The sequence below is a fragment of the Ciconia boyciana genome, chromosome 2 (assembly GCF_034638445.1).
Source record: "Ciconia boyciana chromosome 2, ASM3463844v1, whole genome shotgun sequence".
NCBI classification, from domain to species: domain Eukaryota; kingdom Metazoa; phylum Chordata; class Aves; order Ciconiiformes; family Ciconiidae; genus Ciconia; species Ciconia boyciana.
The window spans coordinates 118,234,526-118,252,837 of record NC_132935.1 but is presented as its reverse complement, the minus strand read 5'-3'; the positions used below and the strand labels follow the sequence as shown (position 1 = coordinate 118,252,837).

The window sequence follows — 18,312 nt, the reverse complement described above, 5'->3', positions numbered from 1 at the left end:
CCGGCCGTTACCGGGGCCGGGCCTTGGCAGCGCCGTCGGCCGTGGGCTGCGCCGGGGCTGCCTCAGAGCGGTGTCTTCTCGGGATCCCCGCACGGGGTTTAAGCCCGGGCGTTTCCGCTCTTCCCGAGCTCTTTCCCGCCCCTGTTCTGGGAGCGGTTCTGAAAGAAATGTGTAAGACGGGAGCGTCCTCTTCAGTGTGCCGGGGCGTGTGCTCTGAGCAAACTGAAGGCTCCTTTTGAGCCCTTGAAGTGAAGAGAAATCAAAGATTTATTGTAACGCTTTAGAATTCTGTTTTCCTGTCGGAAGTGAAATACACTCTCTCGTTTTCAGGGGTTGGTGGTTATCTGCTTACAGTGGGAGGAGGCCTCTACGGGGCTGTAGCATCTCTTCTGCTTGCCCGTTCCTCCTCGGCTCCCTGGCAGTGCTGGCATGGTGCTGCACCATGCGGGAGAGCTTGTGCAGCCAAGGCTGTCCCTGTCTTTCGGAGGAGTTACAAATTACAGTAGAAGTAGGTTAAACTGGCACTGAACTTACACATTCTGTTCTGCAGTGGACATTAATGTGATAATTTCCCCTTTGGGGGATTTTGTTTGTTTGCTTTTAAGAAGCAGCAGAAAGTGATCAGACTTCGCATGCTCCATCATCTTTCTCCTCTTCTCTGTCATATTCAGGGAGCAGACGTAGGCCTGAGGGCGGAGTTTCTTAGAAAAAAGAAAAGTAGTGATATTTACTTTCTTATGCTTGCTATCGTCCCGATCTGGATAAATTCCAGATGGTGCAGACACTATTGCCAGTGCCTTCTGCATGCAATAATTCATGTTCATGCCTTTCTAATAACAGCGCTCCTTTAGTTTTCTCTCATCTATTTTAAGCTAATATAACTATAGCAGTGTGGTTGCGCATCAAACCTCCTGATAGCCCCTTTGCAATGACTGCACACTGAGTTGCTCTGGAGGAGATGCTACAACATCACCTCACTTATGTTCTTTGATTCCTCTAAAATGAGACCTTGTCCTGTTTTGGTGAGCAGCAGTTTGTGCATTTACTGTCAGCCACTTTCCATCATTCCCACAAAACTTCAACCTGCAAATCAGGAGCTGGCTCTCACACTGTTCTTCTTTTCTGTATGCTTGTTAGACGATCTTAATTAGCGAGATTACCAGATCAGTTTTAGAAAATTCTTTAAGAGAATAATTCACACATTTGCCACATGGTGGTGACAAAGGTAGGTAAAACGAAACTCAGCAAACAGTTAAGTGAGCTCTCAGCAAGAACACGAACTGTTACACAGGTACCTAACAGATTATAGACTTATGTTGCACTGTGATAAGTGCGCTGTGGATAGTGAGAGCTGACCTGCTGGGGCTATGTACAACATGTATCTCCTAACAGGAGCATGATGTGAATATTAGCTTGGGGGAGAAGAGGGGAGGTGGTGGTGTTACCGTGGATTTAGTCTGGAGAGCTCTTCTGCATGATTAAAAACCAACTGTATTAAAAGTATATTTGAACATAACGATTGGAAGGTCAGTAACAAATATTGCAGTAAATACAATGTTATCAAAGGAGTGCCGCTGGTAAGCATTCCAGACTCCTCTGCAATCTCTAACACTTAACTTATTTATTGTTGTTACAGTTTGGGCCCTTTCTGGTAGACCATGAGCTCCACAGCCCATGAGAGGGCTTGGAAGAGCCATGCTAAGGCTTGACAGTAAAGTATTTCTAATTATTTTCTTAAGCAACCTGAAAGTTTGTTTTATTTTTTTAAATGTGTGCTGAGACACTTTAAAATAAATCTCTGTCATTAATCTCTGTCAATAATATCCCTCAGGTAGAAGTGTATCTGTCTTATCGTGTATTTTAGACCATGTCTCTTCTGTCACTATTCACACTGAACTTGGTTACATAATTATATGCAGAGTGTGGCAGACATTGTTTTTTAAAAGTTGAGTTAGCTTCAAAATATTCCTTAACTGAGAGAAACTTCTTACAGCTTAGACACCATATCCGATTACAAAGATATTGAAGCTGATATTAAATGTAATGAGCTTGAATGTGAAGGATAGAGATGTTCTTACTTCTGTTGTGCAAACTATTGTCAGTCACTGACAGCAGTCGGTGAAATGCCTGAAAGAGCCCCTGGAGTGATGAACCCTGCCATTCTCATCACAGGCTACCCTACAGTTGTGGGGAACAGCACACATGGTGGGCAATGTTATTGAGTAACTCACGTGGACAAGGCCATAGCTGGGGCTGTTCCTGTTTGAGCTGCTCTGGTTTGGTGTGCCGAGAGGTCTGGGAGGGCATGGAGAGGGGGTGGGATGGCGCTTGCCCCATCCCTTCCCACACAGACAGCTGGGACAGCATACCTGGGCATGGCTTCTGTAGTATGCTCACTCCATGGGCTTGCAGAAGCCTGTGCTTGCAGAAGCCAGCTCAGCCAGGCTCAGGTCCTAGAAAACAAAAGCAAGGCATTTGGTGACTACATCTGTATGCAAATCTGGCATTTCTCTTACCTTTACCTGATGGATGTGCGTGATTTTATTGATGTGAGTACTCAGTGTGAGTAGCTCTGTTGTAATAATCAAATGTAAGTATACAATTCACATAAAGATTGATGCTGCTATAGAAATCCACTGTAGAGTCCTACCCTATCTCCATAGGAACTTAGACAATGTACCTTTGTCTAATAAGCAGGATGTGGCTGTCAAAAGCAGGAGTTCAATTGATGTATTACTAGCCTAGTTAGTAAACCATTAAGAACTGCTTAGATCTGCCAAAAAAGTATGAAACTAGGGAAAAGGTAATTCCAGCAGGGGGAGATCACGACCACCGACTCACGGACCACCTACCCCAATTATACCATCGACTCAAATGATGAAGCACAACAACTAAGCATGCATACTAATTTACATGCTAGGTGAAGAGATTTTAACCAATCATTTAATAGAAGAATACTGCATATGTATTAGGAAGTTGAATATGTTAATGCTTTGTGTATAAATAGCTGTTAATTTGAAAACTTGGTGTGCTGTCTTGAGACAGCCAGCCATATTTGCGCAAATACGCAATAAAATACCTCTGCTCTGTGTGTATTGGCATTTCACACACTGGGTAAAAGAACCCTGATTTTTTGGGACAACAGCTGTGCACCCCAAAAGACCCCTATTATTAAATTCCAGATTTATCTGGTTGGATTTTACTCGCCTTACTCAATTGCTAGGGAATTGTTTTCTTTGAGCCTTGATTCCTCTACCCAGTCCCAGTGAAGCACAAGCAGGTTCATACTATATGTGCCAACACCTGACCTGCCAGAGCAGCAGAGCTTCCTGCACTCCTGCTGAGCTGCAGTGGCTTGCGGTTGGGACCTTGGCTCCTGCCAGGCCCTGTGTGTGTGTCGGTGGTCTCTGGTGCACAGCCTGGAGCACAACAAACCCTCTCTCTGCCTCAACAGAGAGCTGCTCCCAAAGCCTTGGGCAACTCTGCAACGGAGTGGCAAGGGTCAGCGCATGGGTGCAGATGTTTTCAGATCACATGCTATTAAGTGTCACAAGAGAAAAGCTGCATTTGGCAGAGGATCATCTGCAGTCCTGGAGGGAGTATGGAAATTGCTGATGAAAGAAAAGAAAGAAAAGAAAGAAAAGAAAGAAAAGAAAGAAAAGAAAGAAAAGAAAGAAAAGAAAGAAAAGAAAGAAAAGAAAGAAAAGAAAGAAAAGAAAGAAAAGAAAGAAAAGAAAGAAAAGAAAGAAAAGAAAGAAAAGAAAGACAAAGAAAGAAAGACAAAGAAAGACAGAAAGACAAAGAAAGAAAGACAACGAAAGACAGAAAGACAAAGAAAGAAAGACAAAGAAAGACAGAAAGACAAAGAAAGAAAGACAAAGACAGAAAGACAAAGAAAGACAGAAAGACAGAAAGACAGAAAGACAGAGACAGAAAGACAGACAGAAAGACAGACAAAGAAAGACAAAGACAAAGAAAGACAGAAAGACAGAAAGACAGAAAGAAAAGAAAGAAAGAAAGAAAGAAAGGCAGAAAGACAGAAAGAAAGAAAAAGACAGAAAAAAAGAAAGACAGAAAGAAAGAAGGAAAGAAAGACAGAAAGAAAGAAGGAAAGAAAGACAGAAAGAAAGAAAGAAAAAGAAAGAAAGAAAGAAAAAAAGCATGGGGGCGGGGGGGAGCAGACAAATCACATCAAGTATGAAACCTGCGGGCAGAGAACAACTCTGTGTGAAAGGCAGATATAAAAGCATTTCCCAAATCTATGGGCCTGACACACATGCAATTAAGCCACATATTTATTGATACACATGGAAATGCCAAATAACAGTTTTAGCACAGAGTTTTTACTGGTAGCTTTCTCCTTGAATTCAGTCTATTCCCCCACAAACTGGAGTAGGGGGCTGTAACAGGATGCCCCAGTGGTGGGAGAGAGCCACTGGGCTGCAGTGGAGGGGTTCTCTGCTGCCAAAAAGGGTCCTGTGACCAATGGATCAAATGGTGCATCTTGGGAAAGGGCTCAGGAAGAAGGATGTTTGGGCAGTATCTGTCCCCCGAAAGTGCCAGTGAGTGTCATCCAAGAGATGGTATGGAACCCCTGGAGCTGGACCCTCCAGAAGACAAAGAGGAACCCATGGCAATCAGCCCACCTCCAGTGAAGCTGCACAATACCGTGCTGCTTTGTAAATACCATCTTGGCTTGTGTTTCAAAGGTTTGCTATTATTTCTTTAATGTTTTGGGGAAACATACTTCAGCAAGTCTGTTCCCTTCTTATTTCTAGTTCTACAAAGCTAGAATTGCCTAACATTGGTCACAAAAGTTGTGGAGGTCTCATTTTAACCTCTTACTGTTTTTTTGTCATTTTTACTAAAATTCCTTAATGCATTATGATAAAATCTCCCAAAGCATTTTATACTGATAAAATTGGAAATTAAGAAACAGTGCAATGTGGAAAATCAGCTCAATACTTTGAAATCAGAAGCAACGCTAGAAGGGATAAGCATATTCAAGAGCTCCACATTGGTTTTGCAAAAGTACACATATATATGTGTCTGTGCGAGATGAAGAGTATTTTCTGCTCCGTACTGGTGTCAGTGATTCTGCATGGCACATAATACATTAAAAATAAAAATTAAAAAAGCAAGCAAAGCGTTTGCCTGGTTTTTAGGTGAAAGGGAGATCTGTAGTTCAACGTTTTATCACAAGGTTGGTGCCTTTAAACTGTTCCTTTTCTATCTTTCCCACCCTCCACCACCGAAGAGGGTTAGGGAGCCTGCCTGCTATCTCTTCTCACAGCTGGGGCAGCTGTCAGCAGCATGAGCAGAAACACCCTCTACACCGGAGGTGGTTCTCCAGGGCAGCAGGAATGCTCTGGGGAGCCCTGTGTTTAAGAGCAAGCACTATCACCAGCCTAATTTGGTTATCAGGTACCTGCACAAGCAGTTCCGGTCCAGCTGGCACAAAGCTGCACGCCAGTACTGTCTGGTAAGTCTGTTATACACAGATAATTCTTAGTGAAAATTGCTCCATATAAGAATGCATCATCTAGGCAACATCTGAAAAGAGAAGAGGTTTGGGATCTTCACATCTGGAAGACGCACATCTCAGTATCAACAATATCTTATGTTTTTCTTAGCACAGCCTGCCTCCTACTGAGTCCCAGGACCATGCTGTGATAGCAAAAGGACATCCCAGCAATCCAGCGTCACCTTGCACTATGCCTCGCAGCAGAGAATAAAGTCCCAGGCACAACTTCCGGTTCCCCACCAAGATCAGACTGCCTGAGTAGCAAATACCTGGTTGGCAGGAGATTAAAAACAGTCTCTCCCCAGAGTGCTCAAAACCCCACTGTCCTAAAGGCAGGTATTTCACCAGCTGGTACAGAGATTCAATTTCCAGCAGTCTTTACACACAGCAGGCGGGCAGAGGAAGCTGTGAAAAAGACAAGATTCCCCCTTGCTATGCGTTTTTTCCATTTAAGTAAAGCTGATTTAGGTTGTACTAGCACAGCCTGTGTATATTATACCCCATAGAAAAAGAAAATATGCATTGTCTTGTATGGGCTCTGAACTCACCCAACAGTCCTGTCATCCTGGAAACTCCTTTTGCTTTCTTAAGCCTCTATTCCATCCCATCCCTTGTGGGTTTAATTAGTTTGGGGTTTGGGTTTTTTTAAAGAAACACCAAAGAGATGGCATGGTTCATTTTGGCAACCAGTTTTTAATAGAAACATATAATACACCTTCTCACATAAGTATTTCATATAGACACAAACACACTTGCAATACTCAAACCTATGCAATGTTCCAAAGCTCCAGTTTAAAGCTCCAAAGCTCTGTTTAAACAGTGCAAGGAAAAAAAAAATCATTGGCACAGGAAGAATGGAAATGTGAAGTTTCTAAAACATAAATAATCAGACTATTTCTCTTGTGCCCTTACACTTCACTTAAATACTGACTGTCTCAACATGTCAACCAGTTGTGTTCTTACACTACAGCTGCCGGGGCAAGCAGAGCCAATGCACGTTCACTAATAGTGTGTTGCCAGCAAAGGAGGTCATTCTGAGAGTGATCCGACTGCCATCCTGCCATATACAGAAGTGATAACACTGCCCTCTCTGGAATCCAAACTAAGATGGCTTTAGAAATTATTATCTGATAGGATTGTTAGTGTTGAATTGCTGGCATGATGCAGGTAGGTGATTAAGCACCTGTGTCCAGATCTTTTATTTGATTTACTTTGCATTTAGGTTGTGCAGTGACCATTGGTTGTTAATTAGAAGCATACAACCTCAAGGGCAATATATCTAAACTTCAAGTCCGCACACTTGTTTTTCTTGACTTGCTATAGCTATCAAAAAGTAATTTCAATAAATCACTTTAGAAACAGAATGTTTTTGAAGAGGGGAAAAGGGTGAAGGATGGTAAGGATCAGAGCTGAGAAACAGTCTTGTGCCTGTCTATGTGATACAGCTTTCAGAAGACAGTGAAACAGAACTCCAGGCTTTCCCTTCCCCCATATATGAGAGACCTGACAAAAGAAATAATAAAAAAAACCCCAAAAAACAAACTTGCACCGCAAAGCTCACTCTCCCCAGCTCATATGTAGAGAAGTTTTTGGATTTGCAGCACCAAGGGTTGATGAAACACAGTGCAGTTTAGATTCTCTATTTCTTAAACTCAAAGGAGCCCAGGCTAATTCACAAGTTAAGAGCATATACTTTTTCACTCTACTGCTACAAGAGCAAGCCTCCTCATTCTCCACAGAGTAAGGGGAATGGAAGAACTTTCCCAAAGGAAAAGCTAACGCTGCTTTAGGCCTGAATCCAGATTTTAAAAAAATTGGTAGACTTTAAAACACTGGCACATCGGAATAAATTCTCTAGTTCTTCCTTTGTTACTTGACCAGGCAGGAGTATAGGGCATAGAAGCCACTGAAGTGTTCCTGCATTTCAGGTTTCTGATGAGGACGTTACTTAATTCAAGATTTATCACCTGGCATTCTTTGCTCACTTGCCTCATTTTTAAAAGCCTGAGTTTCTGTCTGCACAAGTTGCACACTGCTTTGCCATTGTTAAATCAGGAACTAAAATATTCGTGAAGCACCTTGCAGGCGACACCATACACAGCCCTTGACTGCCACAGCCCAGGACGAACAACAGATCCACCTCACACACCACATTAAGAAAGCCCCAAATAAATTCAGACTTTCAATATAATATGTTGGTTTGATCCTATGCATAGGGAAGTAAAAGACATATGAGGTAACTCATGTAATTGCCACCTTACTCCACCTGCTCAGCAATCCTAGACTTGGTTCTCCAGCTCTCTGTGCCAGTAGTGCTCAGGATAACAAACAGCAGGATGTGCAGTTACCACTGTTTCATGCACCCTCATGAGTTCAGGTCACTAAGGGTAGGAAGGACAGCAAAAGAAAGGAACAGTTCTTCATATTTAGGATTTGGCAAATGATGTGCCCACATGCCTGACAGTGAGAAGCAGCAGAGGGAATCTGACAGCTTGTCAGTCACAATGTGGAATAATTTGATGCAGTGCTCTATTACTAACATATAGACATGTGCACACAGGACCCTCCACCACCATTCTTGGAGACTCCTGCACTGTGTAGCGCCAGTCTCCCCTCGCAGACGGGCTGAGGCTAAAAACAGGCAGCACCTTCCAAGCCTCCAGCCTGTCCCCTTACACTTTACCCAGACTTAACTTTCACGTCAGTCATCAAACCTTGGTGGAGTTGGAATCTGGTAAAGAACATCTTTTACAACCCACGTCCCCTCTACTCTTGTGCTCAGGAGGTTGCCAGGGCAGGCAGTGATTGTGCAAATTACACTCCAAATTTTACAAACAACAGGTAGGTAGTACTGTTTTTTTGTACAGCTACAGTGTCAGGTCTTCATATTTAGAGACATCTGCTTTTTCTGAAGTGAATTGCAATACCCCTAGATATTTAAGAAAATAAAAGCCAAAGCTATGTTTTCTGCAAGGCACACTACAGAACAGGATGCACACTCCTATGCCTAGCTTTGTGGCAACGCCAACGGAGCTGCAAGAGTCCCAACCCAGCCAGCCAGCACAGAGGCACAAGTGAAGAGGGGAGCAGGCTGTAGCCAAGTTTGGACAGCACACACTATGAGGTCTTTGTAACAAAGTAGGAATGAGGAAGAAGGCACAGTGGATGCAAAAAGTGTATTTATCTCTAAGCCTAAACTCAGGAATACTGAAATATGGACTACCTGCTAAGAGAAAATGATCAGCTGGGAAACTGTGAAGGGTCTGTGTGGAGCCAGAAAATTAAAGTTCCCTACCAAACACTCATATGTCTCAAACTTTGGAGAAAGGTTACAGAAAAGAGCAAACCCAAAGATACTCCACATGCAATCAGCAGCAGCTTTTAAGGGAAATCTGACATGTCAGTATCCATATCTGCTTCCATTATACATTTATGCATTATGAGCTATGACCCTAAAAGCTACATCAGCTCACACAGAGTGTTGATCCAGGATTACCAAATGAATAATAGGAAGCAAATAAGTCTCTAGTACAACTGGATAAAAAAAACCCAAACCTTGAGTGTTCCTGATATAGTCAGACCATCAGGAAAAATTTTTTTCAGAGAACAAGTAAAACTTTGGTAGCCATCAACTCTAAAGTGCCTTATGCTTCTTAATTCCTGTGCAAACACTGCTGTAGAGGCAGAAGCACATTTCAAGAGTGTTAAGATGCTCAATTACACAGTAACGCATGACACAGCAAGGAGGTTCCAGTTATCTTCTCTGCTATCATCCACAGTACAAAAGTGATGACAGAGACCATGTTCCTAGCTTTCCTTCAGCACTTCATTTCTTTTTCACCCACTCCTGCGATACAAGCATTCAGAGACACATCCAGCCTCCCACTGTGGTCTGCAACATTCCCTTGTGAGAACAAAGCATATGTGGAAGGAGGATCTACATCAGACGGTGGGTCATTGTGGCCTTACTGGCCAGACCAGCAAGGAACAGGCTAGCAGGTTCTGCAATCACTGTTTTTTCCTCCAAAACTTTTGCTCAGCAATGTCTCATTGCATAAATAGTGCATACACTATTTTTAAAAGTGTCTTTTCTCTCAGCATAGTTACCAGGCTGTGGAAACCCTGCTACTTCCTGTGACAGTCTGCAAGTGCAGTCCTTCTGGAATGCATTGATCAAATGACGCAAAGATCAGATCCTTCTTTCCTCCACTTGCCAAAAGGCCTAATCTCCTGTCTCAGAAGGGCTTTCTTCCTCCTGGCTGAGCAAGGCTTGTTCCTCTGTGGAACTGGGAACTTCCTAGTGCCAGTTGATCACAGCAAGCAGGAGGAGTGAAGCTGGTCATTTTTTGTGCAAGTCAGTCAAGATTTCAAGCCCATTTTTTCCATCATCTGTTCATACACCGTCCATGCCATTGCTGCCATCAGAGTCCGCCTGAGGGCACGGGGCACACCACCTCGGAAAAAGCCGACCAACCCAAAGTCCTGCAACAGGAGATACACAAACAGCAATCCATCATAATCTGCCTCCAGTGTTTTAATTTCTCATCATTTATTACATGGAACAGCACAGGATATATTTCAGCTCAGACTCAGTTCAGTTTCTGCAAGACCCAGGCTTAAATAGCATTTAATGTTTAGGAAGAACCTGTAGAACGGTGCAATTGCAGGGCTACCCAAGAAAGCAAGAAGAGCAGTGAGTGGAGAAGGGAATGCCAGGATGGGGACAATGGATGGGGAAAGCCACACTCAAGCCCAACAAAGAGAAGGCAAGGGTGTAACGGTTTCAAGACACTTCAGGAAAATGACTTGTCCTTGTTTTAGACCTTCATATTTATAAAAGTCACTTACCTATTCTGTAAAAACTGAGATTTGTAAGTACTGAAGTAAAAAACCATTCTGATATGAGAAAAATGTACCGTGCACAAAAAAATTCATGCACAAATAAACAGATTCCTGTTTAGGAATGGAGTTCAATATGGAAACAAAGCAAACCTGCCAAGATCTGCCCTTCTGAGGGCAGGAAGGGAAAGGTGGGCTTTGAGTATATCTCCATTCCATTCCTGGGATACAGATCTGGACATTTATTTCTCTTATAGTGTCCAAAGGGCAAAGAATTGTTTTGTAGCTGGCTTATATCTGAAACTGGCATTTCATGCTACGTAGTAAAGAAATCCTTTGCCCCAGTGTGGTAATCACAGATGTGCCTGCACCAATAAACCACAAGCAGCAGCAGCTGTAAGAACAGCTCCTCCAAGCCTACATACTAAGCTAAGCTGAAATGAAGTTAAGATGAAATAAGCTAAGTGCTTTCCATCACTACCAGTGTAAGAATCAATACGTAATAGACAGAACTGAAATGAAATCATTCACCAGCTTGAAACATGAAGCAGGCCTGTGTGGAGAGATACTTGCTGGAATATGCCCACATTTGTGCTCCAGTACTCTGAGCTTTCTCTCCAATTCCCCATCATCTGTAATTTTGTGAAAACAGATACAGGACTGAGGAATGGCAAGAATAATCATGGAGCAAGTTCACTGCCTTGCAATCCATTCAAGGGGAGCAAGAAACACATGTGAGTAGTGACAATAGCCTCTCTAATTACAAGGAAAAGCAAGGAGTGGACTGAAGCCTCTGACTGCTTTCAGACCATCAACCAGAGTACTTTCCAGTTATTACTGAACAAGTCCACACGTCAACCAGTGGCATGAGATTCAGCCTCAGTCTCCCACAGCATGACCCACCTCAGCTTCTGAAAATGCTGACACTGATTAGCCTGACTGCAAGAGCAGTCACATTTGTTCACCTCCTTTAAAAGACAACAACTTTCTTATCATAGCTGTGCTTCGGGCGAGGAGATCAGAAGTGAGGCTGTGATTGCACATATTAGAAGGGATTCACCTCACCTTGTAGATGAAGGCAATGGCCTGGCTTGTGCTGCGGTACTTTTGGGGGGACAGTTGCATGTGTGTTTTGATGACATCAGCAGGCTGTGTTACCAGTGAGGCCAAGATTCCTGCAAAGATCCCACAGCCAAAATTCAGCAAGGGCATGAGCACTGGATCCAGCTGGTCTGCAACAGAGCAAAGGGAATGCACTCAGGCACAAAACAGGCCAGGAATACTTATGCTGCTTGACAAAGTGAAAAGCTACTGAATGATTAAATCAACATCGGGGTCTAAGAGAAGTTAAAATCCATGCAGGGTAGAGAAACCTTTCAAGGGGAAAAGTGGCTACAAGTCAAAAGTTAGCACTATTAAAAAGCCTCACTTGCTGGGGAACTGAATTTGACAGGAACCCAGAGAAGGAAAGATTGTGCAAGTGGTGCCCCAGCCAGTTCTAACATGAGAGAAACCCTGGGTTAGTGGAAACTGATTGGTATACAAGACAACCAGCAGCAGAAAGGATGGCTGACCACATCCTCTCTTTCAACTGTTCACTAACCCACCTTATGCATCAGTCTTCATAAAGACAATCAATCAATTTAGGGCCAATTTCTATTTCTACACTGACCTGAGCTATAGGTCTACAGTTCTCCACAGGAAAATATGAATGTCCTAAATATAAAGCCCTACAAGAGACTAATTTAACTACTGAGGTAGAGGGCAATAAGCAGAGCATGCAGGCAGTCAACTGCAGGGCAAGATGTGAGAAAAGAAACATCTCCCATTACAGCCTCTGATATTCAGCCTTACCCTGAGGTGTGAAGTTTTTGGTCTGTGTGTAGAACATCAGGTAGATCCCAGAGAAGGGTGCATCCCGCAGCAGTGTTGCGGTGAGCCCGCTGAACATGCCACGAGCCCCTTCCGTCTGATAGATATTCTTCAGAGCTCCATATACACTCCCATAGCCAAATCTTCCACTCTGCAAGGGTAGACAATGGTCACTTATCCATGCACCAGGCACAGGCCAAGGAGCCCTACACACACCCCAAGGCCACCCTGTCCAAACAAGTGTTAGTATGCGCTCTATGTGGTGCCTGAGATGGCAGCACAGAGGACAGCCCAAGGCAAAAACTGGGTTCCACCTACCTCAGCCCTTAAAACAATCCTTCAAGAAGGTAAAATAAGAAAGATGCTAAAATTACACGTTGTATACAACCAAAACGGAAAAATCTCAGGGTGAATTCTGTTTCATCTTACACTTCTTGCCTAAAAATCAGTGCATGGCTTCTCCTGCACAATGTGTGAACCAGGATGAAATCAGGACTACATCCCTGACTGTACTCAAGTAGTAGCAACCTTCTCCAACAGAAGAATTTCTTTTTCATCATGAGGAAGGGGTGCGACATCATTAATAGGGAACTAGAAAGTCACACTCACCTCATATCGGGTCTTCACTACAGTCACTGGCAACATGCAAATCCCAGATACTGCACGTGCGGTGGCACCCAGAAAGACAGACTCCAGGGCTGTGGGTGAGCGGTCTACTAGAAACTTTTGCTTCATCATGTACAAAGTGCTGAAGTAAATCCCAACCCCAGGAATACATCTCGCAAAGGACTTCAGAATAAACAGAAGCATATGAAGAAAGAAAAAGCACACGTAAGACAAAATGTACTACAGAACATTTTGGAGACTGTTAAACTTGACAGGAAACTTTGCACCAAAACAAAACAAAAAAATCACTTTAGTGATTTTTCCTCTGCTAACATGCTGAGGAAAAAAGACAAGGTAAAAATCATTTACAGCATTGAGAGCCAATTGATTCAAATGATGCCAGGACTGAATGCGTTCCTCAACTGCAGTTTTCTAGGAACAAGATATTCCAAAACAAAATGAGGTTGGTGCAGTTGCCACCCCACATCTGCAATGGTATTCAAGTATTCAGCGGCTCAGAACTGCAAAGCCACAGTGACTGTTATGACCTAATCAGTGGAATTCACAACATTAATTCCTTCAAATAGGATTTAACCATCTAAATCACATGGTTTCATTCATAATTGTACAAGAGCTGGCTATTTAAATTCAGTCCATAGTTAGTAATAAACGGTAGGTTTATTTATGTATTTATTTTTAGAAGTCAGGGTTAAAACAGCAACTTACTGGAGAGACACCTTTCCAGAGCCCCAGAAGACTCTCAGTGCGAACAACCCTAAAGAGCAGGGCTACCATCCCAGCACGACTGGACCTGAAAGGAAGACAAGACAGGAACTGCAGAGATGACCTGGTTATGCTCTCTGGCAGATGTAGTCTGCAGCCATCTCCTTTCACTCATATCTCTGTGCATTACCCCAGCACCTCAGAGGTGCTCCTTCTAGACTCAGCCTGCTTTCCTCAGTCACTTGTTCCAGGGCTTCTCTGTCACTTTCTGCTTTCCCACCACTTGTGACACATGTTAGAAGCCTCTCTCATTAGCGTCTTCAGTTGCTCACTCCCTTTGTTAGCAGCAGATGTAGTCATAGTTGACTCCATCGGGCACATGGGAGCAGCTGCACATGTGGATAGATTATGTGGCAATCACATATGATTTTTCAGGCAGAGTACACCCTGTGAAACTGCATGATGGCCACTCCAGCAAACACCAGTCTCTCAGATGCGTACAGACAAATGCTCTGGTTACATGTGATTAAAGTAGTGTTCACAAGAGCAGCCATTTTCTCTCTTCTGGAGCAAAATATCAATCCTTCTCCATGCTATAAAAACACACCTCCTATTTCAGAAAGACTCGCAGTATCTGAATTACAACCCCGAACCCAAAGCCCCAGCCAGCAAATCAGGCAGAAGCCTCTGGTGGAGCACCCCCGCAGCCGCCATGCATACACATCCCCACTCTCTCACCCATTCACAGCAGGCTGCAGAGTTTGCAGGCGGGTTTTCAGCAGGTCAAGGGGTTGGAAGAGGAGTGTGGAGCAAGTCCCACTGATGGAGCCACACACGAAGGCCTTTAGGACTGGATGCATCTGGAAGAGGAAAAGGAGGACTTTAAAGTGCCATTTAATTAAGAATGGCACAAGAGGAAATACAGCAGCTGATATGTTGCTTGTTATAGGAAAGGAAGACTAGCTAAGGACTGCTGCTCAGGGCACAGGAAACTTTTTCAGACCTTTTCAGAGCCTGATCAAGTTTTATTTGTGGTTTTTGGTCCTTTTGCCTTTCCTGGGAGATTGTTCCAGAATCTCCTTGCAATTTGGTGGTTGGAAAGAGTTTTCTGAACGTCAAATGTATTAGCAGCCATTTCGTAACCATTTGCCATGTTAAAGGAAATGAGAGCCCCCTTCCCACCACCCCACCAACTACCTGAGCCTTAGTCCCAACCCCATGCACCTCTGCTCAGCACCCCGCTGGCAGCACCTCCAACCCTTCCTCCTCATTGCACACCAACGTTCCCCACTGCCGCGGGCACTAGCGGAGCTCTCCCTTAAAACTGCCCACCACCCCAACCTGGCTCAAACGCACCCAAAGCACAGCATGACCTGCTCAGCTAAGGTCTGGTTTTCCTATTCACACCGCCTGCCACCTCTCAGCACTTCACGGCTGATAAGGCAGGAGGCACAAACCACACAGAAAGGTGGCAATTTTTTTATTAAAATACATAATGTTGTTTTGTTAATGAAGAACGAGTTTCTACACCCCTTGGAGCAGAATGACGTCAGAGAAGTTTTTTGCAGCACGGTGGTTTCTGGAGGGGCACACTCAAAAGCCCCTAATGTGTCTTTCGCAGTGAGCTGCACATGGCTGCTTTTCACTGCCGACTTTCGGACCCCTCTGAAAATCCGTTACGACCCTCCGGCCGCGCTGCACAGGGGCCGTAACGGGGCCGGCCGCCCCCGCCTGCCCGGGACCGCCAGCGGAGCAGCCCCGCAGTCCGCTGTCGCCTTACGGGGCAGGGCCCGCGCGTCTCGCCCGTCCCTCAGGCTGCCCCGGGGCCCGCCTCCCAGGAGCCGGGCGGCCGCGGAACACGATGGAGGAGGGGAAGGGGCGCAGCGAGCCCCCCGCCGCCTCCCACCCGGGAGCTGGCCACCGGGCTCTCCTCAGCAGAGCGAAGGAGGAGGGCCCAGGGATAACGGCCGGTTACCGACGTCCCAACGGACCATAACGGCCCGGCCCGGCCGCACGTCACTACCACTACCTCTGCCTCTCGCCCCGGCATCCCAGCGCCGCTCCGCAGCCAGTGAGCGCGGCGGGCACGAGTGACGCGCGGGGGGCTCCGTTCCCGCTGGCCAATCCGAGCAGCCAGCCCCGAGCCAACCCGGGCCGGGGGCGGGGTGTGAGCGCGGCCCTGCAGGGCGCATGCGCTTTCCCTTAACCCTTCGCGTGCCGCCCCCGCCCCAGGCTGGGTTGCCGCGCTCCGCTGGGCGCAGCTATGCTGCGGCCTGGGCAGCGCCGCGCCCGAGCCTTAGAGCGGGCAACAGCCAGCCGCAGGAGCCGCCTCGCCCCCGGGATGGCATTTTTGTCACATCTCATGGCTGTTCAGTATCCAGCAACTGAGTCCCAGTGGGCTCTGTCAGACACGGGCAGCGGGAAGGGGATGGTTTATAGCGGGTAGTTCTCATGTCTTTCCTCAGCCCCCCCCTCAGCCATCTTGTGGAGACTGCGGCATTAAAAACCTGAGCTTCTCCTTGACGCTTTCTTACCACTAGAGTTTCTACTTGGTCGTCCACATCCTGGGCCCGGAGCAGAGGAGGGCTGGGTTTCCAGAGCATTGAAGGAGCGAGGCGCAGAAAGGAGGTGCTTCTATTTTAGACCTGCGTCAGCTCTCAGACTGCGCGTGTTCGCTGCACCCGCAGAGCCAGCCATTTCTTATCAGTGAAGCAGGAGGAGGCTGGGAGGAGCGCGCAGCGGATTTGATGAGCTGCTTTTCTGAGAATGTCGCCTGCCAGCTTGCTGTGCCCTGGCCAAGTAAGGGCAAGCAGCAAGTACAGATACGTCACGCTCCAGCTAAGTTGGGCTGTTCCTAGAAAGAAAATCCTGGGCGCAGCAATGGCCACATGCACAAACAACTTACTCGTTTGCTCACTTTCCACATGGCAGCCCCTTAAGAAAGAGGGAATATACTTCTCTGAGAAAATGTAACACACAGGCTAGCAAAAGCTCTTCATTAGGGACTCCTCCTTCCCTTTTGCAAGCTCTCATGCAGTTCCCTCCTCTGGGGAGTGGCTGTCATCTTACGTTTCATTAATTGACTCTGCCTGCTAACTCATGGAAAAGAGGATCAGCTCACTCCCAACCCTCCTGGTGCTTCTTTCCCTAGCTCACATCTTACTCCACCATGGACCTCCGCAGGGGACAACATGGTCTTCACCACGGGCTGCAGGTGAATCTCTGCTCCAGCACCTGGAGCACCTCCTCCCCCTCCTTCTTCAGTGACCTTGGTGTCTGCAGAGTTGTTGCTCTCACATATTCTCACTCCTCTTTCCTAGCTGCTGTTGCGCAGTGGTTTTTACCCTTTCTTAAATATGTTATCACAGAGGCACTGCTAACATCGCTGATGGGCTCAGTTTGGGCAGCAGCGAGTCCATCTTGGAGTCAGCTGGAACTGCTGACTTTCAACATGGGAGCAGCTTCTGGCATCTTCTCACAGAAGCCAGCCCTGCAGGACCACTGCTACCAAAACCGTGCCATGTAAACCCAATACATCATCACTGATTATATAAGGAAGCTGGCTTGGAGATATATGTGATTTTGAAAAAGCTCCTTTGGCTGGTTTCCTTTGGTGCGTTTCTGCTGTGCTGGGTGGGACTGGGTAGGTACCCAAGCACTTACGGGGATGTTTTGTTCTCAGAACTAATTCTGACTTTAGCCCTGGCAGTTTGCATCTTGTTTGACTTTTGCTTTGAAGGCACAGTAAAAACACATTTAAATGATTGTTTAGAGGAGTGAGCTTAACAACTCTAATACAGCTGACAAACCCAAGTGATGTGTTTGAAATGTTTCTGTATAGAGCTGAGCTTTTGTATGGAGCTGAGGGTGGTGCGGCTGGATCCTCTCCCTCCACGTTTTTGGGTGGAGCTACAATGGACACTTGCGTTGTTTCCAGAAGCAAAGCAGGGACTCCAACAATAGTGTCCAAATGGTGCACAACCCAAGAAAGAGCTTTTCCAGACTGAAACACTAGCAGTAACAGCAGTCTCCAGGTTCTTGGCTTGCTGTGGACCTGGAAGAGTTTTGTTCCCTTAAAATAAGATTCACGATGAATGAGGAGGTGAAGCAGCACCACTGATCACACACATCTCTGCAGGGATGATTTCTGTGTCTCACTTCTGCAGGAAAACCCAGCAGACGAAGCCTTATCCCTTCATGTCACTGTCCTGGAGACATGCAAGGAGACAACTCAGCTCTGGTGGCTTTCCAGCCACCAGTGGGAGACACATTTATTCTTCATTAAAAAAAGGGGGAGGCAATAATTACCTGCATGATCTGGGTCCAGACTGGTCCCTGCTCAGGGGTGGCTGCAGCTGGGGTGCCCAGACACTATTGGCTTTAGGTGTAGGACAGCTCTGCCCGAACCCATGGTCCCTTCTGCCTCCATGCCTCACACTACAGTCTCACCACGGTCCCAAATGTCCCCTGTTGCTCAGAGACAGGAACTGAAAGGTGAAGTGTCGCTGAAGTGTCGCCCCTGCTGAGGGATGCAAGCCTCTCTGCAGAGCCAAACACTGCTTTAAGGCACTGCCAGGGCAGGAGAGACCCCCTCACACACCAAGATCATTTCCAGTGACAGCACTGGTCAACAAACCCACCTTCACGTCAGAGCCAATGGGTCTGGGGCCATGGAGCAGACACCTCTTCACAGTGGGTCTTGCTGGTGGTGTGACAAGCATCACGCAGGGGTGACACCGATGCAGTCG

The 18,312-nt window shown here is 45.9% G+C and overlaps 1 protein-coding gene across 7 annotated transcripts; it reads right to left on the bottom strand.

Moving 5' to 3' along the window:
- Positions 1–187: 187 nt before the first annotated feature.
- Positions 188–16,574, bottom strand: SLC25A38 (solute carrier family 25 member 38). Of its 7 annotated transcripts, XM_072853743.1 has the most exons (8): positions 16,099–16,569; positions 14,303–14,424; positions 13,568–13,652; positions 12,845–13,024; positions 12,218–12,386; positions 11,429–11,595; positions 2,370–2,453; positions 188–701 (listed from the first exon to the last, which is right to left on the bottom strand). In XM_072853743.1, exons 1-7 carry the CDS (start codon positions 16,165–16,167, stop codon positions 2,394–2,396), a joined length of 852 nt encoding a protein of 283 aa, XP_072709844.1. In that variant the 5' UTR covers positions 16,168–16,569; the 3' UTR covers positions 188–701; positions 2,370–2,393. The 7 variants fall into 7 exon arrangements, with proteins under 7 accessions (XP_072709844.1, XP_072709842.1, XP_072709843.1 ...); XM_072853741.1 differs by lacking the exons at positions 188–701; positions 2,370–2,453 and adding an exon at positions 6,198–10,006 and having other exon boundaries at positions 16,099–16,566; XM_072853742.1 differs by lacking the exons at positions 188–701; positions 2,370–2,453; positions 16,099–16,569 and adding exons at positions 6,198–10,006; positions 15,594–15,668.
- Between the last annotated feature and the right edge of the window lie 1,738 nt (positions 16,575–18,312).